This window comes from Rhea pennata, chromosome 2 (genome assembly GCF_028389875.1).
Source record: "Rhea pennata isolate bPtePen1 chromosome 2, bPtePen1.pri, whole genome shotgun sequence".
Classification (NCBI taxonomy): Eukaryota; Metazoa; Chordata; class Aves; order Rheiformes; family Rheidae; genus Rhea; species Rhea pennata.
The window spans coordinates 77,510,635-77,537,905 of record NC_084664.1 but is presented as its reverse complement, the minus strand read 5'-3'; the positions used below and the strand labels follow the sequence as shown (position 1 = coordinate 77,537,905).

The window sequence follows — 27,271 nt, the reverse complement described above, 5'->3', positions numbered from 1 at the left end:
TGAAGCATCAGTTCTGTGAAGTGACATGGTTTTACAGGTAAATAAACGAGAGTGTATGTTTTCATAAAGAAATGTAATGGAAAATACAGTTGTAGATTTTTTTCTGGGCTAGTGCCAAATAAGCAGAAATTAGACATTTTGCATAATGCCTTCCTGTTGTTTTGTGTAATTACATCATTCTCTGTCATCTTGGTGAGAGACTGAGTAAAGTAATTTTACAAAGTGCCTGAAAAAATTATTATTTTACAAAATGATTGGTTTAACATTGACAGTATATATCTATGCCATTACCACCCACACTGCTTTCATGTTTCCTCCCTCTCCATTATTCCCTGTCCCAGAGATAGCCAAACTGACAAACTTTTGCCCACCCTGCCTTAAGTTCCTCTTTAAGATAACTTTTTCCTTGATGCTAGTAAGCAGTTAGCAACAATTACTTTGTGCCAGAGCAAGCCAAAAATGGGTATTTGAATTATTAATATATGTCCACACTTCATATAGATAATTGCAACTTTGTTGATTATCCTGCAGTGCCGTCCACGCACGACACCTGTTAATTGTTAACCAAGTTTGTAAAAATTCTTGAAATATTGAGCGTGACCTATCTTCCACTGTCTTTAGGAGCCTGGCACTAATCTTGTGTGCAGAAGGAAATGAGGTCTTAAACAGTCTTTCTAGACCTGCTATTTATTTAGAATGTTCAGCATTTGCTCCCACTGTCTTTGCCTTGCAGGATATGAGACTATTGGCTAAAGGTTTCTATATCTTTTTCAGCACTGAGCAGCAAGCATTTGCCTCTGTAGCCGTATGTAAGAGGATTTTTGGCAATAAATTCAGTTAACCAGAAAATTCAAACCTGAACATCTGGTGATAATGCTTTTAACACAGTAAGGAGGAGAGAAAAAAAAATCAATATTATGTGCACAAGATGAATGCTTTCATGCTACTTTCTGTGACATGCAGCAGGTGCAGGAGGAACATTGTGCTGTTTCGTGAAGGTCCCTCCACTGATCTGGGAAAAAACGTCCTTGTTGTATTACCAAATTTTCAAAAGCTGAATCTTTTGTATTTGAAAATACTGGGCACTGTGGAAAGAAAGGTAATATACATTGAAAGACAGTGTCATTTGACATAAAAATGTGAATTTTCCACATTTTGAAAAAGCACTAAATATACTAGCAAATTTTTGAAGCAGTACAATGTTCTAGTATATGTCATAGCTTCATGGATTTCTTTCTGTTCATAATTCTTCTGCCAATTGCTTCTTTGATTTATTAGACTGATGCATGAATGCTTGGGATTACTTTCCTGTTGTAGAGCATATTTTCTTTTATTACTGTTTTCATCATCTGACAAGCCAGGGTAAGCTTTTGCAGACTGTGTATAGAAATGAAATAACACAGATCATTATCAATTTCTGTAATTTGATGCTTTCTCAGATATCTAGAGGAAAAAGGATGGCAGTGAAATGATTTAAATAAGGTGAATTATAGCCCTGACAAAAAAAAAAAAAAAAAAAAAAAAATCTTCACCAAATGAAAAATCCAAGGTAAAGACTGTGAGATGATCAACAGAATGTGTTTAAAAATACAAAGACTTGACTATTAAACTCTTAGCTTCTGAGAGTGGTTACAGCAAAAAGCATGGTTTTGTGGAGTCATAAGACTAATATAAGACTCATAAAGTGAAAATGCCTAAGTAACTGTCCAGCAACTGCAGAAAGCTATTTGACTTCACTTGAGGCAGAGAGTCCTCTACAAGATCTCAAAGTAAACTTAGAGCAGTGCTGCTGAAGTCAATCCTACTGTTCTAGATTTACACTGGTATAACTCAGAGAATTACAAACAAAATACAAAATTACCCATTTCTGAAATTTGGACTACTGTAAATGTTGTGTTGGTCATGGACCAGCTTCTCCTCTTCTCTGCTCCTCCCTTCTAGAGAAGTTCTGCTAAACTGACAAATGTGTGACATTTCTGAAGTTGGTATCTTGTAGCAACCTTAAGGAAATGCAGTAGATCTGAGAGCTAAGTTTTGAAAAGGTATTCAGATACCTATCTGTTTGAAAATTAAGGATAAGAGTATCCCTTTGTAGGGCTCATTTAACCCATAGCAAAGGTTCACTCATAACAATAAATGAACAGTAGGTCAGAATCAGCCCCTTGTATGTGAGCTGTTGCTGAAGCACAAGTGGAAAATGCTGCTCGCTTTTGTCAGTAGCACGACTGGCTCCCAATATGTGCCTCACTAGATGTGCTGCAGGTACATGGCCAACCAGGCAAGCCCTGAAGAAAGGGACATGCTCCATACACAAAGGTTATACCATTTCTTCTTCTCAGAACTGCCACCTTGTGTAGAGCAACTGAAAAATTGCCGTAACATGCAGACTTCGTGGAAGAGCAAGCAGAGTTAGTCTACTGGCAGTGCCACTTTTCTCCATTGTTTTATTTGAGAGAAACTAAATTAATTGATTCTACATTTTCAGAAAAGAGTTAAAGTAGAGTATGATAGGTATATAGAACTCTAAATGACAAGAATAAACTGAATAGGGAGTAATTATTCTATAGCTTTTAATCCAAGAACTGAGAAGTAACAGATGGTGTCATCAGGTGCCAACTCCAAAACAAAAGAGTTTTAGTCATATAATAACTAAACTGTGAAACTTGAAGCTGTGAACCATGATTCAATGAGTTTTGAAAAATCATTAGATTCTTTTCACAGAAAAAAAATGAAAAAACATCCATCAAGTGCTATTGCCTCCAATGGACTTTATGTAACATCTGACTGAAAAAGTCTGTGGACTGCACATTATCTGAAGGCAGGAGGAAGGAGAAAGGGGGAAGAAGGGCATTTGGGAGGGTTTTCTTGTTCTCCTGCTCTTTCCAAAGCCTCTCCTGCTGGATCCCCTGGAGAGAAACTGTGGCAGTAGATGGATCATTGATTTGATCTAGTGTGGCTGTTAGTATGTTTTTGGTTGCTGTGCACTTTCCCAGCTTTGTTTCTGGCTTTGTTCGTACTCTTCTGAGACTTAAGAATTAGAAGAGGCATTTTTGAGGATAAACGTATGTTTAGGAGCTACCTGAGCAGCATTTGAGCTCCACGAAAGGATTTCTAATTAGCTTCCATAGGTGGGTCTCGTGTTTGCAATTTAGATGCTTGTTTCCTTTAGAAGAAACAGTAGTACCTTATTCTTGTTTTTCTTTTTCTAGTTGTGATATGGACACTGTGGAATAAGAAGAGTCCATAGTTACCAGGTGATAGGAGAAATGTCTTTTGACAAAGCTACTATATAACAGATTGTTTAAATTTTTTTAATCTCAAAATCAAAAATTCCTATGTTCAAATTTTTTGGTTTCTATAAAGAGTAGGGACTGAATGTTTTATCTTTTTACTGTTGTGCCAGTATGAGTAAAGTCTGCAGATCAGTGTTTATTGCATATGTGTATTTAACGCAGAATATTAAATGATGGTCTTGAATGCTTCAGTATGATATTAAAGAGTTTCCACCACTAAAGGCTCGTATGAAAGTGTGGTCTACCACAGACTGTTTTATTGGTAGCTATAATTAATACTGTTTTTTTGTTTGTTTCTAAATTATATGCCTGATTTTCTGTGTCTAATGAATAGTCTCAGAGATGTATGTTCAAAATATTAGTTTTGATAGTAATGGGGCAGAACATAACTTCAGAGCTGACAAAAGAAATTTTTCTCATTATAGTGATTCAGAAAGTGGGAAAAGATGCATAAAATGTTACTAGTTAGTATATTTGCGTTTTTTCAGATTGTTTTGTTTTTTTATATATATATATATACACACACACACGCACACTAACAAGTACATATGGTCTGAAAATAAGTAATGAAATAAAGAGATAATGTTTAAAATTCATGTAGTTTTAGTTGCACAAGGCATGAAAATGTCATTTTTCTGTATCACTAGTAACATGATATTTTCTCTTAAAGTCTTTTCACATTTTTAGGGAGAGAAATCTTATGTATGAGACTTGAATGTTTAAACCAGCCCCCTCCTGAAACTAAAACAGTTGACAGAGGCAAACAGAGGGCATCCACACTGTCAGTCCAGGTGCAGAAACAGGCTTGTTCCCAGAGTTACTTGTTCAGTTTTCTTTATGATTCAGTTCTCTATTACAGAGGCAATGTCTCCAAAGGCATCAGAGCACGTGTGTTGAGATATTCGTAGGTGTAAGTAATCCCCAACTCCGCGGTACGGGGGGCATCAGAAGAAAGTTGAGGGTGCTGAGAGGGAAGGAACCCCTGAGTTAGACAAAGGAAGAATGTAAGACTCAAACCTGTAAAAGTGTGTGTTTGCATGTGTGTGTGTGTGTATGTATGTATTTGCCTAAGGAACTGTGGATATTACAAATTATGTTAGATATGAGGCCAGCTTCCTTGTGCTGATTTTCACTTTGTTCACGGGTCTTATGTAAATGGGGAGATGTAAGAAAGATAGCACTGGAACTCTTGAGTTTAAGATTGTGGTCTTAGCTCTGCCACAGCCTTCGTTTTTGACCTTAGGTGAATAATTTAATCTTATATGCCTTAGTTTCTGTGTATCAGCTGTGCCTAGTGTTAGAAAAACATCCTACCAAGACAGACTGTTGTGAGAATGCGTTCATTAGCGTTTCAGCTGATGTCTGTCTTCACCCCACATCCCAACACCTTCAGAAAAAAAAAATTTCATATGACTTAGAGATTTCTGGGAGGAAAATACACTGGTTGCAGGAAGAAAATACCTTTTGTTTTCAGTGTAGAACGTCATCGGAGCAGCCGTCATCTGGTGGCAGTGTGAGAACAGATCGAACAAACTGTTTATAAATGTATTTTTAATCTGAGAAAAAATGATGTGCTCTTTATTCTACAAGACAAACTACCTGGGATAGTTACAGGAAGCATAAAGGAATTACTGATTTGAGCTGAAACTTCCTCCCAAGTTGTTGTGTGAGCTTAAATCACTGAAATAAAAAAATTTCTCTGGACTTCAGACCACCGTGTTCCAAGACAGTATGTGTGTTCACATCGAATAAACTTCATTAAGAATATACTAAATCAAATATAGTAAATTACCACTTCACAACTTTTTCTTTTGGTAGTAAGTTGATGTCTTCTCTTGCCTTTACAGTATTTGAAGTATTGGCCTACCACTTCTGTTGAGAACAATTTTTTATGTGAAGAAAGTATTGAGTTTTCTGTATCTTTAACTTCACTAATAATCTGTTTATAGCAATAACAGGGTGCTTTACTTGAGCTATGTATGCTAAACTTTTTCCCCAAGAATAAATTTATTCTTTCATTCTCAAAAATATGCTTAATTCTTATTAAGTACTAGAAAGGAAATGATCCAAACTCGTGGTATTAATACCATTTTTCATTTAACTTCAGGCAGTGCTACATAGGTGCTTGAGGAATGCCTATAGCTTTGCATCCTAAATTAATACTGCTGTTGCTCCCTATGCACAGTGCTGAACCTTCTTTAAAACAATGCCATTTTGACTGTTTCAAAAAGGAAAGATCACAAATTTATACCAGTCAATTACAGTATCTTTTAAGGGTTTTGGCTTGTATGTATTTTTCCTAATCTGTGTGTTCCCTATGATTCAAAAGACTTGGTTTTTTACAGGTCGTTACTAATCTTATCTTTTTTAGGAGATACTGCTTTTAATAGTGGAATTAAAAATCACATTCCTAGTACCTTCACATTCAGACGATTAGCACTTTGGATCAGCTGTTTGACTGTAGTTAGGAGTACTATTTAGATGATCCCATTAATGCTTGATGTTTAATTTTAGAATAGGATGCTTGTATAGGCTTACAAAAATGTGGATGTTAAGAGCATTAGGTTAAATTATTTTACCATGAGTATACCTAGCAGGAGATTTTCCTTCTTAATAAAAAATAGAATCATTGTCAAACCTTGACTTATAATAGGCATAGCCTTCCTACCATGTGTGAAAATCAAAACATAGCATAGTGCAGAATACATACGGACCAGAGATGCAGCAGTTTTATTCATCCCCTTTTCAGGGCAATTTTAGAAAATGATTTTGAGTCTCCATCTGTTGGAGTGTGACAGAATATGTTTTGGATCTGTGTTAACCCACACATAGATGCCAGGTTCTAAGGAGGTGACTTAAGAGAGACAGGGAAAAACTGAATTATACTTGGCAACAGACTCCCTTGCTGCAAGAAATAGAATATCCACTCCCAGAAGAAAGGCTGCTGAGTCTTGACCCTGTGCTTTGAGTCCTCGTGGGTTGCATAATCGTTCTTCCAAACAACTACCCGATGTCTATAGAGACCTTGAAATACTTCCAGTTGTTCTCCATGTGTTGTAGTTTAGCATTTAGTGAGTAATTCTTGTTGTTTAACTTAGAACATTGTGTACGTAGCAATGGTTGAATTTAGTTAATTTATGCCTGTTGCAGGTTTACATTACCTTTGTGTCTCACCTAAGAAGTCCTTAATGATAGTTATACAAAACTGTTTTTAAATGGGACCTGGCTCCAATTCCTGATTGAGGTTCCTTAAAACAATTTAGACTTCTGAAGTAACACAGCGTAACATTCCACTCTATTTTATTTCCACACTACTCTAAGCTGAAATTGTTCAGCACTTTTTTAAACTTGCAGCAAATTACTTTGCTAATGAGATTAAATTACTCCATGATGTTGCAGGTAAATTTGTCTGCAATAAATCTCATGTGCGTTTACATGTAAGGATGTTATATTGTCTGCCTGCCCTTCTGTAGACACTTCAGAAGAAACAGTGGTAAGAAATTAAAATTTGAACCAGTAGATTTATGTTAAGAGAATTATTGTACTAAACATTATTTCTATTTCCTGTTTTGATGGTGATTTGTTTTCGTCCCTTCATCTCCATTTCAAGTTGTAGGAATCAGCCCTCTGAGAAGAGTCCTGTAACTAGCTGGCAGGGGGGTCACTTTCCGCAGCCTTCTCCAAAAAATACTGTGTTTTTTCCCTCTTAGATCAAAGCAATTTTAATAATGTAAAGAAAGCAAATATGAGTAATGGAAATGTCTCAAGGACAGGATTTGGAATTGCAGTATAATATCTAGAAATGTAATAATTTTATGTGTACTGTGTATGACCGGTCAGTAAGGTCAAGTTACTGGGCAGAAATTGGCCTGTTGGACTTTCCCGTAAGAATGGGCTCATTCGCTGAGAGCAGCGCTGCTGCCATACTGTGGGTGGGAGGAGCCGGTGGCAGTAGGCAAAGCCCGTCACAGAAACACTGCACTGCCACTAGCTTCTCTTTCCCTCATTCGTGGAACAGAATTGTTCAAAGTCTATTTGTATATGAAATAATAAGCATTTCTTTTACTTATTACAGTACTGCTTACGGCTTCTAAGAACATTAAAACCAATTATTACTGAAAATCTGTTTAAACACTTATATTTTGATATAATAATGGAAATATGAAACCTGCTTGGCTCATACTGCAGATACGAATAAATGCTGACAGATGCTGCGTGTTCTACTGATCAGGCGACAACTACTATCTGTGATGTCTCAAAAGGCTTCATGGTTGTTAGATTTCTTTCACCTAATTTGGATGAAGAGTTATTCAAACATAATGATCAAGAAAAATGTTGAAAGTGTGTAGCCATAAATTAATCTTTGCATTAGGACTGTAGAGCTGTTAATGCTGGAATGCTTGATGTTTTGGGAGCAAGAGGGGATTGTGGTGGTCTAGAAACACACTGTCACTTTATCAGATCAGAATAGTATGTCTTCACTGTCTTGTCTCGGACAGCAGTCAATGCAAGATGTGTCAGAAGATGTTGCAAAATACTCTACAGAAGTTTAAAAATACCTTCTTAAGCCTAAGTAGCTGGTGGCTTATCTAGCTAATAGGTAATACGTCACCCCTTGTCCTGTTGAATGTAAGAAATATATGTTTTCATTACTCTCATAAGTACGTTGTGCTGTGTCTGAAATCTTAGAGTCATTGGTATATTGCAGTAGGAAATGGCGTAGTCTAGTTCTGTGTCCTGTGGGTGGGAAAGATAATCCTTAAAGCTTCCGTTTATCACTTTTCCATTTCATGGAGTACTCATCTTCCCTTTTATGAGATCATAAATAGGAATGCTTAATTTGCCATTTTTTTTGCGTGTCTTTGCTATGGTAGCTTTTCTTTACTGAATGAAATGCTCCCAGCATTCTCTATCTCTTTGCTTATATAGAATTTTTCATGTCTGTAATACTTTTTGTCATCTATTCACAAATCTAACTCTGTTTCCATTATATTCCATGTTGTAAGGCAGAGTAATCAGAATTAAATGCAGAAGAGGATGTGCCAGTTATACTTACTGGCGAAATTTGAACAATATGTCAGATACCCGCTTGCTGAGTATAAATAGATGAGGGAGGGTGTTTTGCTTTCTTTCACAGTAATATTTATAGGCTGCATTGGAATACTTCATTTTCTAACAGTCTTTCGCTGTTAGAAATGCAGTTTATTGCATTTAAAATTTGAATCTTGTCTTTTCTTCCTTTTTGTAAATCTTGCTGTGATTTTGCAGCCTTCTAACAGATAGAAGAAATTTCCACTCTGGCCGGTAAAGTTCTACAGTGATTGAAAAGGAAAGTTTTTGCTTCTCCTCTTTGCTGCGGAAGGAAAAGAATAATTTTTATTTTAGCATTTACTAGAGTTCAAAACAATAATAACAGTGCTTCTTCTGTTGCAAAGCCATAAGCAACAGTCAGAATCCAGACCTACTTTTCTGCTGGTATAGTATGAAGAAAGGTTGCTCAGTTATATTTTGTTCACGTTTGAAAAATTAGCAGAGGTTTTAAATGTAAGAAAAGAGTCCTTTTGACTGTAAGTGAAAGCATGAATTCTGTTCAAGCTGACAATACTGATTATCCTTACTTTTAGGGCAAACATCCCCATTCCGTGGAGAAGCAAGCTAGTCGGATTTTCAAGTCCTATTGTTAGATTTTAAATAAAGAGCCTGAGGGAACAGCAGGACTTTAGTGCTGAATCAGTGACAGGTAACATGTTTTGTCAATTAAGGTCATGGACTGTAATGCTGTTACAGCTTACACCTGACAATAATTCAGTTTCAAGCTGTACAAACCTTGGCAGGTATTTATCATGAAAAAATAAGAGGTAAATCAAAAAGGGTGAAAAATAATCTTACAATACTTGCACTTTATATATATATAAATATATATGTATGTATGTATTTCTGAGGGGTCTCGTGTTCATAAATTGTCCTTCTATCAGTTTTTTTAGAGCACAGAAAGTATTCCTTGAGCAGAGTAATTTGAAAAAAAAACAAAGGTTATATTTAACAAGCAGAATACAGACAAGGCAGAAGAACCCAAAAGCTATAGATCCAGACAGATTTTTTTGCTGATTGCATATATCCCAAAGGGAGCTAAATAGCCTTGGGGTCTGTGGAAGTTTTTAGACTATAGCTCTGTATTTGATCCATTGTGTCCAGGATGCCCTTAGTATAAGAATATTGCTAGAATGCAACGTAAAGCATTTTCTATCTGTGGAGCTTGATCTTGTTCTCTTATTGTTACCAGCATTTGGTGTGGTCAGGACTTAACTGCTGCTTGGAAAGAGAACAGGAGGCATTATGGCACTGCATCAGAACATGAGCACTTCTCCTTTGTGCTGGCTTGAAGAGCAAGGTGGTGATTGCTCTTGTTCTGCACCCTCCACTAAACATGATACAAAGCTGAACGTGTCACTCAGTTAAAATCTCAGGCATAATGTGTGTAGTACTTATTAACCTAAACCAACCATATAATATATACCAACAATATAATAAAATAAATGAATGAGAAATTAATTCGATACAGATAGTCCTGGAAATAAAACCATCCGTATTAGATGGTTTACTTGAACAGTACAATGATTCGTACTAGTTAATCAGGTTTGAAGCTTGCTAGGTTGTGCACCCACACAAACACAAACAGGTCTTTCCAGTAGCTGGCTCAGACCTGTGATCTCTCTCCTAGCAGATCCTCACACCCCTGATCTCTAGACTATCCAGTCCCCAAATCTATGGTCTGTCTGATAGCTGGCTCCCAGATCTCTTATCCTACTCACCACCTACTCAAGATAGCACTATACATAACCAAAATATAGAGCAGCTCATCCACAAATACATTTAGAAATAGCATTTAGTAAGTTAAAAGAGACTGGTGATCAGGCACAGGGTTTGGCCAAACGGCAAACAAGCAGCTTGTTTATATGTGACTGGACCCTTTCATCACTGGCTTCCCCTTTCCGTTTTCTCATGTGTATTCCTCTCTGATCCTCTTCTTCTCCCCACGTGTGGCCTTCCTCTAAACATCCCATAAGTTTTGCACATTCCCACAATTTCCTTAAAGTATCCCATAATAAGTTTTCTCTTTCCCACAAGATCCATAATAATCTTGCATCTCCCTCCCCCCCCCCCAACACAGATACTTCTACTGATTAGAAAGCTCTGGTTGAACCTCCTCAAGGCTTTGAGTCCTTCCTTCAGTGGCCTGTCAGTCACTGGCCTGAGAGTTCTCATCTTTGGCTGTCTCCTTTATCTCCCATTCCTTAGGTATATAGGTATTATTACCTTTCCTGTTTTGTCTTTGTTTGTATGCTGGATAAGCATTAAACAGCTGTCCTTAGGTTCCAGGTATTGATACATCCTTTACATTCTACATTTATTTTCCACATATCCTTACATTCCACACATCCTTAAAATCTATTGTAACAGATTAGAAAAGTAAATTGTTAAATAATTCACATGCTAAAATCATAAAGTAATCAAGTATATCCATATTTTTTCAGACATATCATCAATACATTATTGACTTGTTTTACCAATGCATATGCTTCAGGCTAGTTGCATGCATCTCGTGGTAAATTAAATACTTAACAGTCCACTGTCATGGAAAATCTATTGTGATAAACACATTGATCATGGAGCCAAGTCCACTGAATTGAAAGTCAGCCTTGAAACTGATAAATTACATTTCTCAAAGGCTCTTGGCATAGGACATCCTATGGATGCTCCTGCTCCTTCTTAGGAATGTGGATTACATCTTCACTGCCTCCAGCACTGGTCTGAACTCCTGCTTCAGTTCAAATTGATCTTGTATCTGCATTGTGTGAACACAAATATGTTCACAAATGCAATGCAGAAACAAACTTCCTGCAATGCCAGAGGAGAAGACTTGGTTGTATCATGCTGACATAAGGGGCAGACATATCTGCCTCCGATCAGAATCTGGGACCTCTTGCTGTCCTTTCCGTCTGCGTGGTGGCATCATGTGACTTGACCAGATTAAGTGCTTCCCACTACAACACAGTAATGTTAATGGTGGAAGCCCAACTTTAAATGGAAATTTCAAAAATTTACTAGAAAAAGAAAATGCTTTGTGCATTCTTATGTGGAAAGTTTTTTACATCAAAATTCATGTCAGATGTGTTCTTGCTGCATTTACTTTGTACAATGTAGGTACAACTGACCTTTTATTAAGAAAGCTCAATAGAATAAATTGAGGCTTACACATGCTGGGTTTACTGGTCCCTGAATGGACTTGCAGTACACTCTATAATGTCATGTATGAATGAACACAGCCTGTTGTATTTAACTACCAACTGTCCAAAAGCATTTCCTGAATAAATATAAGTAATATTTCTAATGAAAAAAAGTAACGGAAATACAGAACTTAATAGCATCCATGAATTAAAGAAGCATTTGAGAAATATATAACAAGGCAACACAGATTCCACCAACATTTTTATTACTTTTGGTCTGATCTTCATTTTTAAGGAGAAGAGGCAGGGTGAAAAAGAGACAGTCTATTCAAGATGGGGAGAATGAAGTTGATCATATGACTGCCCAAACTCAGTTGTGCTAAAGAGTCGAGGATAATTCTTTTGACCTCAGAAGTAACTAGTCTGGAATTGATTTGTGTGAGAATAGAGTTTATCATCTCCTGTATCTTCTGATAACTTGCTACTATACTGACTATTTAGATGTAGAAGCTAAGCAAACTCAAGTATGTTCTGTATTCTTTTTTCTCCTACATGTAGCAAGACAGCAGCCACTAATGCATTAATAAATACTACATTCAGAAATGCTCTGTTCATAAAACCTCGGGAGAAAGACCGAAGTATCTATCGAAAGTCATTTGGGAGAGTGCGATTTGATGCTCCACTTCTGTAAACTGCTGTTTATCCACCCATAGAAGTATTCTTGGCAAATATATATTTGGTAATAGCACTGTTGAATTCACTGGAGCTATCGCAACTTAGCTTGGCTGAGAATCTGCCCTAAGGGACTCAGTAAGCCAGAGTGCTCCTCTAGGCTGTAGCTTTAACTCCATAAAGGATTTGAACAAATAATTTTAATTTCTTTGCTTCAGTTTCTATAAATGTAAATAGATTCTGGTAACATTGATCACAATCTCACAATTTATGAGGCATAATTAGAACTGCTGGAGAATACAGTATGAATCAGCTGTGTAAATATGGAAACATGAAGATGGGTTAAGACTTCTGATGAATAGTAGGCTGTTGGAAAAACAAAAACAAAACAGTACAGTAATCCAGATAGAGAACAGCATCAATAGATGGGCTCCCACTGTGAAGGAGCAGCTTCATCTCTATATGCTTGACACAACTACTTTGCCAGGACCTCTGAGCCTGGAAATTCAGAGCACGTTTGCAGAATAATGTTTGTCTTTCCCAGGTGAACATAGTTCTTATTTTTTTTCAGTACAGTTTAAGAAATTTTCTCAAGTAGGGTAAATAATTATACAACATCAACTTAATTTCTGTTGTATTGCCTTTTTTCTGACAAAAATATATTTTAAATTAATATTTAATGCCCCCGTTTTGAAGAAACTCCACTAATCATGTCAATGTGCTGCTGACTTCAGATTCCTAGTAGAGAACGAGCTGCAGGAGGTGAAGACAAGCAGGCTATCAGTTATTACCATTGAAAAAGTACGACTTAGGAATGCGGTCTCAGTACAGCAGAATCATACCTTTTCTCTCAGAAAGGAGCAGAGGGTAGCACAACCTGTCACTTGAGAGCATCCACACGGGTAACTGCAAAGGGGCCTGACAAATCCCATGGCTGGTTCCTAGGAGACGGAAAATGAGGAGCGCTGTGTGCTAGAGGTCTGGTGGAAAGTGGGTAAGTTACGAGCTGCCGTCCTGGGCAGGGAGCAGTGGCTGGGCTTTGAGATGGCCTGTGACCTCTAGGGAGAGCAGGGAAGACGGCACCGGCACAGCTCTCCTCTAAATGGAGACACAGCCCTTGGATTATAGTGCCCCAAAGAATTTTTCTACATACTTAATATTTTCCTTCTTCCTCTCATCATTCATGACTTTTTTTTTTTTCAAAATAAAACAGTGCAGCAATTAAAATAATCATTTTGCATATTGTGCTTTGAAAGTTCAAAAAGAATTACTATCAGGCACATGTTCATTCTGTTATTCCTTATATTACTCATCATAGCAGCACCATTTTATATTTTTTAATAACATTGTTTCTTCTATCGAATCGCATTTCTTTCCAAAGGCTGAAGTGTGGGGCTTAGTGGTGGGCTCACCTTTTGTAGAACTGATTTATGTGCAGTAAATGCCATCTTTTTTGTCGTGTAGGTGGCTCTTCAGGTAGTATACTTGATTTTGAAAATCTCTTTTATTAGGGGAAGCCAGTGTTTTTTAATCAGAAGATGAAAACGTAATAGATTCAAAAATGTAAAAAGAAGCAAACAAACCAACACTGCCCCACCTCTCATGTAAACTTGAGAAATGTTCCTGGCAAATGGTTTCTTTGCAGATCATACTGTTCACATTGGTGAAGTTTTGATCAGGGAGACGTATTGAGACACATCCTCTTTGATCTCTTTTTCTGTTTTCTGAATTGAAAGGCAACACTGTTTCTCTGGGCAGTAGAAGGATGGACTCTCAGAAAGGTTAATTAACGCTTACGCCTGGATTTCATGTATTGTGCTAATGTCCAGTCACATCTGTGCCCTTTGGATGTAGCACTGGCAGCTGTAGACTTCCAGATGACCTGCATGCTGCTGTGACAGTTCAACATGACACACAGGTGCAATGACTCCTTCTAGGAAAATATTTTGGCTTATCTCTAAACTGTAACTATTGTAGTGGCATTTGGCTCAAAGCTGTGTTGTAATTGTATACACATTATACTGTTTTATTTTAATACTGTAATTTCTACGGTGCATAAATGAGCATATGTTTTTTTCAACTCTATGGCTGGTATATTGCAGGGTCTTGCGATTATTATGAAAGTAGGAATGTGCCACATAAAGTGGTAGAAGAAAAGTGGTAACTTACACTTGATCAGTGGGTCGTTTCGTGTAGTTCAGTTCTGGAGCCTCAAAAGTGGAATAATATTTCAGTCTTTATTTGCAGCAAAGCTTGTGTTAGATGTATGAAACACCATACATTAGTTGTACATAACTAGTTAGCAGAACTTTGTTTAACTGTTTCTTTCTTCTCTCAAGCTTCCCTCCCATGGAGAACCCCAAGAGCACACGTTCCTGAAAGAACAAGAAAACAAAAATTCAGGGACTATATCATGATAAACTTTGATTCTAAAAATAATGTCTCATTTTTCTCTTGCCATTTTAAAAATACTCTATAGCTGTCTGTTTTTAATGTCCTCAGCAAAATATTGCTGTAGGTGGTAAAATGGCTATTTAGGGTGTCTGAGTTGACTCTGGGCCCCAGCCAACAGCACATATAGTGAAAAACTTTGACAGAGCTGTCAATACAACTTACCCGAAAGTAAACCATTGTACTCCTCTGACATTAGGTATTAATTGCTCCAGTTTATTGCAAGAAGCTCCAGTGTTGTTTGCGGTTTGAGGAGTAAACAGTTCTAGATAACCCTGAAGCTGGGTTTGTTGCAAACGGATGTAACGTTTTGTAATAAAATGTTTTTGATATCCTCAAACTCCCTGATCATTTGTGTCAGATATGTCTGTACTTTTTCTTCTGTGTCTTTCCTTCATATAGTGCTTACCTGTTATTTGTTTGTACCCAAGATAAGAGTGGTCTTGGTTTTTCTAAGTAACTGTAAAAAAAAAAAGAAAGAAAAATAGTGGCATATCACCCTTGAAAAAGACAGATAAAACCTACTTATTCCTCCACTTCTACGACTTCTTTTCTGAAGGTTCATTCTTGACCTAAAACTGTAAACTGTATCTTCACCATTTAACTAACAGAAATTTTCTTTCTCACGGATTTTACAGAGGCTTTGCATTTGCTGCAGAAATGCAAGATCTGTTCAAAATGGGGATGAAGGCAATGCTTGCTTTCTTTGGAAATTTAAATAAAAGTATACAGGTTGAGAACAGACTGTGTGTGAGAAGATCAGGGAACTGAAGTGATGGTTTATAGTTTCTTAATTTGAAGTACTGTCACAACACTTTTGAAACAAGAATCCAACCAGCATCTTTAGGCTCTGATATACATATTTTTGTAAGCTTAAATACACGGTTATCTTTGGAGTAGATACTCAGATGGTTTGCTGAGTCGTATCTTAGAGATTAACTAAATTTATTCCTTAATAGAAAAAAACAGGTCAGCTATGTGATTGTGTAACATACTTTTTCATAAAGATTGTAAAACTTATAAATAGCTATTCCAAGCTTTTTATGTTTTCAGTTACCTTTTTTGGATCATTGAACTGTTACAAAAAATACCAGTGTTTGCTTTCAGTTTGCTAATTTTACTTATTTGCCATCTTTTGTGATCTGGATTCCGGTTTATGTTGTGATTAACATTGTGATAGGCTGCTATCTTATGTAAGATACTGCATTAGCAGTTCATCTGTGTAAGCCACCTTAAGAACTGATAAGAACTTTGTTCCTACCTCACTTAAGGGTCACCCTCAGGCATAACATAGTATGTTCTAACATGAATTGTCCATCACCTTGTCTTCATGTTTATGCAGACGTCTCCCTTTTTCCTCTCTGCTGATGCAACTTCTTCATGGTTTTGTTGATATAACATTCTTACAGAGACTATGGTGGTTGTTTACATTCCAAGTAATTAAATAAAAAAGGAGAAAGTCTTAAAAACTTTAATCCATTAAGTGTTTCTTTTTTTTCATTTGCAGAACAGGAAGATAGTAGTCTGGTCTCTTCCTACAGTGCCTAAGTATCTAACTTCTTTCTCTATTATTTGCATCAGTGATATCCAAATTCTGAAGCAGATTATGGTTCTACAGTGCAGGAGAAACTCTTGCCAAGGCAAATCTTGCTGAACCTTGAGAAATCTCTCTGAGGCAACAATTTCGACTAACTTTTGGCTGCTTTTAAAGAGATTCAGGTTGATCGTTTTACAGTTATGGTACCGATGAAAGAATAGGAGGAAGAATCAAATAAATGTAATATGACAGCTTTGTGGGGCTGCTAGCATACCTTTGGTGGAGTATAGCCTGCATAAACCACAGCTTTATTAAACTGAGTAGCACATATAATGCTGGTGTTCATCCCCTGATTTTATGGTCATCACTTTGTTCTGTTTCAGATAAGAAGACAAGGTGGAATACAATTACTGGTGGACCTATTGGACCATCGAATGACAGAAGTCCACCGTAGTGCCTGTGGAGCTTTGAGAAACTTGGTGTATGGGAAGGCAAATGATGACAACAAAATTGCCCTGAAAAACTGTGGTGGTATCCCAGCATTAGTACGGTTACTTCGCAAGACTACAGATTTGGAAATCAGAGAACTGGTCACAGGTTTGAATCTTTCAATACTTCTTGTTGTGTTTCAAACCCTGTTTGCGCAGTTCTGTGGTGTGTGTCGGTTGCTCCATCACTAACCGTTTATTTATTACCATCTTTGTCATGCTAACAAAATACTTCCAGGCCCTTTGGGTATGTGAAATATTGAGTAACTTTATGTAATATTATGCAGCGAGTTTACTAGTGAGCGCATGGTTCCTGTTATGGGTCCTGGTTACTTGTTCTTCGTTAGCTGTGGATGTTCTTGTAAGAATTTTAGTGTCCGAGGAAAAATGTATTGCTGTGGGGCAGAATTCTGCAATGAGCTGTAGTCTCCCATCTGCTGTCATGGTTCACACGAAGACGTAGGGTTTTACTAGGTTTTCGCAGAAGCTGTTACCTTCTTCTGTTATATCGTCTATGGTGAGAATGTTGTGGGTTGGGTTTTCTTCATTTTTTTTTTCTTTTGATGCTGGTAGAAAAATACAGAAGTATGTTGGAGAGATGGACAGTGTCTTCTGAAGTCTTTTTCTGAAATTTGATAGCATGCTGTGTGATGTGTGTTGTACATAGAGTGTGCAGGTAGTGGTAAAAATTATTTCTTTTCTTGATAGAATAGAGAGGATCTGATCTTTTTAAGATTTGACTTTTTCCCCAGTAAAATTGGGTGGAGGAGGGCCTGCAGAAATACTATGAAGTAGTAGCAGTCTGAAGTGTTTGGCGATTCCCTCCCCTTTCCCCTAAATCATCCTGTTTAAAATGCAAAAGCAAAGATGGAAGATGGCTTTTCTGATTTTTGCTTTGTGATTTTGATCTATTTGATTGCTGACATGAATGTGGCGATTAATCTAATGCTACAAGTAGAAAATCTTAAGATCTTTTCATTATCCTATTTTACAATGCCTGTTTTTCCATTATGATTTTCCTACTCAAATATATGAGAAAAAGTTCTCATCTTTGTCATAGGAGCATGCATCAGCATTCACATTATCATATGTGCTTCTGCAGAAATAGCTTACACTTGTGGGTCAGGCCTCATTTAGGACACAATAATAAGATTATCATCCTCTGGTTGACTCCAGATTCCTTGCGCAAGAGTGTTTGAATAAACTGCATGGTGTTTATTAAATGTAGATTTTTATATTTAATTTTGTTCCCTAGTTACAACACCTATCACCTGCTATTTGTTAGGCAGTATTAATGGGACAGAGGTGCTGAGTAACCCAAGCACCGATGGTGCTTCCTGCAGAGTGGCAGAATTACTGATAGATCTAATAGAGCTGACGCTGCAGGTTCCAAATCCTTGTTTGTCTCAGGGTTTTGCTGTCTGTGTCCTGGCTCCAGGGAGCATTCTGCCTATTTATTCTGAGTAATAAGTGGCAAACTGCTAATGAACTTAAGCAGGGAGTGCACTTTGGCGGTTTGGGTGGTAGTTTCCATGCTGGCTATAGACGGAATGTGTAATGTCTTTAGGTCGTTTAAAGCAAAGATGATGGGCTGTAGTTTGCACTCCATCCCACGCCCAGGATGCTATTAAGCTCTGCAGAATACCTGCTGGTAGAAAGTGAGTGTGTGCTAGCACGCCTGCCACGTGGAACAGCGGAGAAGGGGAGAGCTCTGAAGTGCCGTGGTCGTAACCAGCACCAGTGCTAGAAGATGCGGCTGACGGGAATGATAACAGTCAAGAGTGCTGGACATCTCTAAAAGGGGAGCAGAGCAAGCTTACTCCAAGGAAGGGACTCAAGGTCACTTGGAGTTCAGGATTCCATTGCTGGACCTGTTTTTGTGTTTTGGCTTTTTATTTTGAAGTAATTGGGGCATCCTAGAGGGGTATTTTTTGCCGTGGCTGAGTTTTGTACCTTTCAAAGTGCAGGTCACTGGTCCTTGGTTTGCAAATGAAATCCTAACAGGGATATTAGTCTGCAAAGTTCCTGCCCAAAGCTATCCTCGTAGTTGCACCTCTCTTCTTAAATCCTATAGAAAGCCAGCTAGTGTTGCACATCTTAATCAGTTCTAATTTGCTTTTGTGTAAAGTCCTGCAGTGTGACAGCTGCCCCACTTAAATCCCTCCCCTCTGTCCTTCCTGGGGAAGGATGGGTAACTCCTGCAGCAGCTGCCTCAGTAATGGGAAAAAACTTAGCTTGGTGGTGGGCACAAGGGAAAACAAAAGAAGTTTCTTTTGTTTCTTGTCAGTCTCCTTGAGCTGAGGCAGCAGGAAGATAATTATTTCAACAGTGCTAATGCAGCCTGAAGGAAGTGCTGAGAAAATAATAGCAAATGCGTGTTTCCATAGTAAACCTTGAGCCTTTCCATCTCGTGTTCGTTGTGTATCCTGTCTACACAGAAGCCATTCCTGTTACTCTTAGAGAGGGTGCAGAATTGATGGGAGTTCTGCTGTCACAGCCTCTGAGCACTCCTCGAGCAGGTGTCCTCAGAGTGCTCCTGCTGGGCGAGGGAGGCATCGGGGACACAACTTTACAAATGGGGACTGGGCGTAGTGAGCCTAAATGGCCTGTCCAGAAATCCAACAAGAGGGATGTGAATTGCTTTGATCAGGCACTTAGCTGTGAGGAACAAGATGGGGGCAGGAAATATTCTTAGCAGCTCAATTTATCTCGATAGCAGCAAAGCATTCATTGCCTGCTCCAACTAGCATTTATCACCTGCCTGGCAGAGACAGTTAGGATATTCACTTTTTCCTCCACCACGTACATTTTCTTCTTTACTGTTGCTTCTGTCTACAGAGATTATCAATCCAGTTTCCAACCATCTTAAGACTGGCTTTGGAAGGGCGTTTAAACTTGCAAACCACCTCTCTATCCCCAACAGCTCCTTATTTGTCTTCAGCTGGATTTCTGGCTTTTTCTCCTTCCCAATAATTTCTTTGTACCGTTATCTCTCCAAAACCTGTCCAGAAATTGAGGAAGACATAGGTGTGAGTCACTGATCAGTCACTTGGCTGTGAGGAAGGAGATGTGGGCAGGAGGTGCTTCCTTCTTAATTATTCTCCTCTTTCTCCTTGCTAGCAGAGTCCTTTGACTCGTGATGAAAAATCTTGCTGTGCTTGAATTTTTGGATTGGGCAAACTGAACCATGTTGCAAAGCAACATAGCTTCAAAGCCTTCTTAACATGGAGCAAATGGTCCCACGCAGGCTTCTAGATGGAGCCTGGGAGGGATGGGTGCTGTCCAGCTCTTACGGCATTAAATATTCTTAATGCTTGTGAACTACTTCTTGAAATTTTCCAGAAATACTTCTGCAGTCACTAAAAAACCATACATAAAGTGAACAAGGCATACCAATTAATATGTATATATTTATATAGAAATGAAATATGCTGATACAAATAGAGTTTTTTACAGGCCTGCAGTGAGGAATCTGCAGTCTCTGATAATTTCCAGAGACTCAAGGAGAAGCTGAATTACTCTGCCTTGTTTCATGTAGGTCTCTAAATAAAAAAAAAAAAGTCTGTGTAATCTGGCAGTATCATACTTAATTTAGCTATCTTTTCACCGTATCTCTGCTGCTGCTTTTCCCCAGTAGCTCCTAGTAAAGGGAAGAACAAAAGCCTTTCTTTTAAAAATCATTAAATGTTAGCACTTTCCTAATAATCATAAATAGATGAGAATGCAGCACAGAGTTTACAGATGGTGGAAAATAAATGTTTTCACTTGTTAATAGTGACAATGTGTAGCTGATTTGGGACTCTGCTTTCCTTTCCTGATTTAGGAGCTAATTATGAACACTTCCATGAAATTCTATTTTAGTGTCATTTCTGTTTGCTTTGCTATCAGGAAAAAAAAAAAGGCACAAAATATGAACATTAGCAAGAATAGCACAGGAATCCCCACTGATGCCTTGTGGAGAAGGTAAGGTTAATCAGCTCCTGCTAGATGCAGCTTACCCTTGCTCTTTCTTCCATCAGCTGCACGTGATAACTGCTTACTTGCCTCGGTTAAAACTATCGTAACTTCTATTCTTTTTATTTGGACAAATAAAATGCATCACAAATGGAATCACAGTTTGTGCTTCCGGAGACATAAGCTAGCTAAATTAGCAACAGCCCTTTTTAAACAGATCCCCTATATCCCTGTAACACAAGTTTTCAAACCACGTATGACAAATTTGATTGACAGGGCAAAGTGGATGATCCACTTTTAGAAAGCAGATGATTATGAAGAGCTGTAACTAGAAAAAATGAAAGGGGAAATTGCTCCTTATTGTGTGGGCAGCCAGCCTGCTGCTTGTTTTTGGTTGACACGAAGGTGTCCAAGATTTAGCTATTGCCTACTGAAAGCAGGAATTAGGAAAATTATCAATATTATCCCAGAAGTTTTAAAATGCAGAAACTATGTAGCACTGTAAATAGACATATATATATACATATATACATATACATACATACATACATATATATATATATATATATATATATAATGTCTATTTATTTTGTTCATATTTGTTTTCCATTGAATGGAAAAAGATATACTCCATTCCTGCAAAAAATTATCCCAAGTTTGGTACCTAATCATCCTTTTTAAAGAAGCATTAGTTGGCCAAGTCTGTTTGGCTTGTGGTTGGGATGGACATTAAAAAGTCTTCATTTACTTCAAGGATTTGGGGTTCTAACATTCATTCGTGTTGTCTGTAATTTTAGCCTGAGCCAGCTGTTCTTTTGGCTTGGTTTGATTTTTGGTATCATCCCATTTTCTACAACATTATTATGTAGTTGTTTTGTATCTGTGCCACTGATTAGTATTAGCTTTATTTCTAGCAGTTGCTAGATTATTTTAATGAGGTATTTGTAAACTTATTGATAGGGCCTCAGTGTTACTGAGAGCAGTTATCTCTGGTTCTACATGTATCTGTTTTGAGGTGAAAGCTGCAGTTGGTTTGAAAGTCCAGTAGATACCTTTGAGCCTGCAGTGATATGTAAGGCAGGTTTAAGGGAGTATTGTATGTAAATGGACCTTTTCCCTTTCTTCAGTAGAAGATTTACTGTGTGTGTGTATGTTGCGGGGGGAAGGATGGGATTGTTTTGTGGGGTTTTGTTTGTTTGTTTGTTTCTTTTTAGGCAATTCTGGCCTGTTCTTTAAAATGTTTAAATATCTAGTATGATGGCACTTCTCCTGTTGGGTATTCACAAAGTCAGAAACACATTAACTGTAATACTGTAGTTGTTTTCTATTTGTTATGTTATTCTCTAATTGGACTTTTTAAGGTATTGCACTTTTGATTTCTAAAATAGTAGATCAAATTTAACAGTGTTATGAAAAAGGGCTGAATATTTAGTACTTAGGATTTTCAGGCAGTTTATCAATTTAATAATTTTCTACAAAAGTGCCCTTGGCATTAGCTCAGTTACTGGAGTGTATAAACACAGATGTGAAATTTTATTATGATATAAACTTCTCATTTAGAGGTGGCATCTATTTGTAGCCCTGTAGCTCTTTGGAAATTTGATGTGATGATGAGTAAGGCGTGTTTTATCACACTTGCAGGTGACTTTCCACTTGACTTAAGTGAAGAAGAATCAGACTCTTCTATTAGCTATATTCTTACCGTATCTCTCTCTGACATAATTGTAAAAGTAATAGCATACCTTTCTTTCCAGGCTTGTGTTAGATATTCTGATCCTGTGTTAATCATACTAAATGTCCTATTTATTTATTATATTCAAGTTTTGTAGTAGAGTAATACGAGCCAGTGACAGGCCTAGCTGATTACCACCTTTTGATATTTTGTGTAAAAAGATGAGTAGGAAGATACAGATAGATAACAATACCAAAATAAATATGGATGTAGTGGCTTGCTTTTGGACCCAGAGAAAGGATATAGGCATTATATTAACTGAAGATTAAATTATAAAGATATACTATGTTTTAGGTTCAGGTATGTGTGCTGGGTATCACAGTATTTTCAAGCAGACAATTTGAAAAGCCATGTACGTGTGTAAATGGTAATGATGATGTAACCATGGGAATACTGCTGAGACAAGGCTGGAGTAAATTGGTTTCAGTACGTGCTTAGCTAAGAGAATAAGACTGCCAAATATAATTTAGGGCACAACCTTATGTAGTTAAATAAAATGAAAAAGTGAAATAAATGAACAAATGAAGTATAGAAAGGCTTTTTTAAAATTCAGCTCTCTGAATTAGCTTCTTCTCGGACTTCAGTATCTGATCGTTTTGTCCTGCCAAGTCAAGGAAATTAGAAAGGTTAAGTGAGGAAGTGGGTAACTGCTAGCTCAAAACACATAAAACACTCCTTTTGGAAGTGCTTGTTTTGATTTGGGCAGGAAGAGGTGTTAATTCATTTCTTGTTTAGTTTGTCCTCTACAGCTATGCAAATTTCCCGTAATACCCTTAATGCAAGTGCTGAGAGAGTGCTGCCAAGCACAGGAGCAGGTCAGTGACTTTCCCCTTGTAGTCAACAGCTACAAAGCTCGATTGTGCAAGAGAAAAACAAAAAGAAAAACCTGTTAAAAAAGTCCAGCTGTCATTGGGATCCTGGTTTTTTATAGTCGTTTTAGTAAAAGATTCACAGTTTTCAAATCTACTGCCTTAGTCACTACAATTTGGTTGTTTGTTTAAATGTTAAGTGCTTTCAATTCAGACGGAAGATTTGAAAGGTACTAGCTTGAACAAATCTTTTCTACTGTTTCTTCAAATAAGTGTAATTGTAAGTACAATTTTCTACTGAAATCAGTTTTAAAGGTTGAATGAATCTTTTGTACTAATTTAGTTCTGACTCAGTGTTTTAAATAACAGTTTTTTCAACATCAATACAATTATTTGTGTGCTAAAAATTAATATCTGTTTAAGTTGGATTGAAACTAATGACTGAAAGATGAATTACATATTACAATTTCTTCACTGTTTCTTTCTTTTGTATTCAACAGCATTCTTAGTACATGGAGGTTACACAATAATTTGACTCTGTTGTATTGATACCTTTAATTGAGATATTCCTCAACCCTTTCCCCAATTTTTGTGAGTCATTGAGAGTTTTGTATAAAATGCTGAGGTTCTTCAAAATCTCCGGTGTGTCTTGGCTTGCAGTAAGAACATGCTATTCAATCTGTAGCAGAAAGTTTGCAGAGAATAATAATTTACAGTCCGTGCCATTAGACTTAGCATGTAGTTATGGGAAAAAAGGGAACCTTAGGATATTTTTAAAACTACACTTGTACCACACAATTATACGAAGTTCAGCAAAAGTAAAGCAAATTAGATACTAGCCACCTGGCCTATTGCTAGCAAAGGCAATATTATATTTAGTGGGATAATCAAGTAGAATATACCAAAACATGTCCATGCAAGGAGGAACACTGTTGTTCTTTAAAGGAGACTTCTACAATCCAATAATGAGTAAATTTTAGATTTTGTCAGCACCTACAGAAAACAATGGGATTATTTCTAGAAACATAGACATGTTTTCCAAACAAATTCATCAAAGAAGTTAATTGGCACTTTATGACTTTTTCACGTGAGTACACTGTCCCTGCTGAGACACCAAACACTGAATATTAGTTCTATTCAAGCTATTTTCTTTGCAAACCAGGAAAGAGGAAGGCTGTAAGGCTTTTACTGTAGGTAGCTGGGAAACTGATACCCAACCTATAGCCTGCAACATCTTAAACAAATCCCAGAGCCATTCAAAGCACAATCTATTTATAGCTCATATGGAATGGCAAATCCAACAGTAATTTAATAAATTGGGCAATTTTGCTTCAGAAATGATGCTGTCTTATCAAATAATGCTTACACAAATAATATCAACAATTTCAAATGAATAATTTTCTACAAAATCTATTACAATTTACTCTCTAATTAGAAAACAATCTGCCCCTCTCTCAATATACTATCACTGTTTCCAGCTCAGAAGGCACAAAAGCCCTCCGATGTGATTTGCTGTATTCAGGAGGACTCATTCTCAACTTTTTCAGCATTACCAGATTAACTGACTCACCGCCTGCTGTTCCCAATGAAAGAAGGAAAGGTTCCTTGCGGATGTTTGCTCCAGGCTGGTGGTGGTTCCTGAATCCTCTGAGTTGGTCCTGCTCTTGGTTATCACAGGGCATTTTATGCTGCCTTTGTTTAACTATGAGTCTCGTAGTTCTCATTCTTTGAAGTGATGGATGAGTTACGGTCTCAGTAAAATCTGTTGGAAACAGATGAATACTTAAAACTTTCTTGACAGCTATGGATATTAACTGCGCGGGGTTCTTGCTTATTTTGGAAGAGTGTCCCAAATGGTGAACAGTTTACCACTGCTAGCACATAAACCAGGGGGTCCCTTTTGCCCTTCTTTTATCTCTGGGACTGGAATAACTGACACATATAAACCAAATTAACTTCCACGTCTACACTAGAAATTACCTTTTTTTTTCTTGGTGCAGGCAGTGATGTGCATCTTCTGTGGAAAATTCATTCAAGTGCCTTTGATTCATATGTCAAGGATAGGGACAGAATTTATAATTTGCTCATTAATATACTATATAAAGGACTTTTTATTGAAATTTTTTCAGATTTGGTCAAATCTACGTTTAAGAGGAAATATCAAACAAGGCAATCTGGAGTGATAAATAGAGGACATCTGTTGCAGCATATGGCTTGACAGCTGCATTGAACTTTTTCAGCAAGTACTAAACCTTTTGAAAAATTCAGTTTGGCATATAATTTTGATCCCCTCCTCTATCCCCGCCCCCCAAAGATAGAGTTTTAAAACACTTGGAGTTTAAAACCGCTTTGAAGTTTGAAATGTTTGACATTTTCAACACAGAACACTTAAAATTTCACTTTAAAATATTTTTGTTTTGAAACAGACCTGAATATTTCACTTTTTGTTTACAAAATGAAAGTCCAAGGATATGAAATAAAACATGTTGCTTTTGAGCTGAAACTACTTGTTTCACGGAGACCAAACTAAATTAATTTTTTATTTTCAGAGGCACAAAACAAGATCCTACTCACAGTGCTGTTCTTAAATCACATATCAATTTTAGATTTAGTTATTAAATAAGCATTTCATTTTTCTGAGAGGGTTTATACTGAGCCATCCATTTTACATTTTACTTTATAGATGTCTACCTTGCTAAAGGGTTCTTGTGAGGAAGGAGTTAGGTTCAGTTGCAAGTATAAAATTTTTGTTCTGTATGTTAAAATCTATTACTAGACCTATATTTTAATTTTGGGGGCTGTAAAAAATCCTTTGGTAGAATGTGTGTGTAAATATTGTGGAAAAAAATTTTTTGCATGCCTATATGCCTCCATGCTTGGTTTCCAGTATGACGTGTTTTCTAGTTAGGCATTGCCATTATCAAGGGGCTAGGATGAAACCTGATTTAAAAACAGTTGGTTTATTTTCTCTTATATTTCTCTCATGTAGAATTAACTGCTTTTGGTTCCACTTTTATGGCAGTAATACAAGAATCGTCAATTAGGAAAACAAGAAAAGTAGGAACACATTGATCTTTCCACAGTAACTTGTTTCAGCCCTTCTAATTCTTCTGTTATCTAACATTAAATCTAATAACTTCTAAACATACATTTCTGACAGTTCTTCCCTTCCATGGTTATACATTATTTCAAATATTTAAAAATAACAACAATATTAGGCCAAATTCTGTCCTGTGAAAAGAATATGGACTATTGCTATATGCAATAGCCTTTTTTTTTTTTTTTTTTTTTTTTTTTTTTTACTATTCTGTAGTCAAGAGCAAACTGCGTTCATTCAGAGGTTTTTTTTTTAAAAAAAAAAAAAAAAAAAAAAACAACTATATGTTCTGTCCATGACAGTTTTTGCTTTTTGGGCTGTGGATGGCTGCAATGGGAAAAGAACTTACTTATCTGCTGTTTGACTTGCGATCCATTAATTCTGGCCTGCTGTTTGACTTTCTTGCAACACATTCTTTCTCAGTTTGTGTTTTTTATGGGTTACCTTGACACACAGGGTAGATAGATATAAAACAAGTACATAAGTCAGTTGTATAAAGGTGTACATAGATCATTTGGTCATAGTCCTTCAGTAATCAGAAAAAAATGATTTCAGGAAAATTAGTGAAACTTCCTCCTCTGTTGTGCCAGTTTTAAAAGGGTTTTTTTGTTGTTGTTTTCTAAGTATGCTTATCAGGAGCCCTTTTATGAGTTCTGAGTTGTTCAGCTGCCAAAATCTATTAAAATGAGTCTGAAATTAGCATCAAAGCAACTACTTTTTGTTTTTCCTGCAGAAAGTCTGTTACTGTGATCAGCTTGTCTTGACAGTTGAACTAGCTGCAAAGCAGTCTTGCACTTAATGTTAAGAAATGCAGCAGTGGTGGGTATTTGCCCTCTTTTAAGTACATAAGTTAGTTTTCCTAAGTTGTCAGTAACTCCTGTGCTTCTTAAATATCAGTTGAATTTAAACAGATGTACATTTTTCCATAAGATAAATGATTTTGTTTCTGTTTCCTGCCCTGAACTCATCAGAAGTGTAGTACATGAAGCACTCTGCTGACACAGAGCCGA

The 27,271-nt window shown here is 37.0% G+C and overlaps 1 protein-coding gene across 1 annotated transcript in view; it reads left to right on the top strand.

The window, feature by feature from the left end:
• CTNND2 (catenin delta 2) overlaps positions 1-27,271 on the top strand; it is a 405,040-nt gene that overhangs the window by 240,741 nt on the left and 137,028 nt on the right. The window contains exon 10 of the mRNA XM_062568505.1: positions 16,565-16,778. Within this exon, the coding sequence (XP_062424489.1) occupies positions 16,565-16,778 (214 nt within the window). The remainder of the gene's footprint in view (positions 1-16,564; positions 16,779-27,271) is intronic.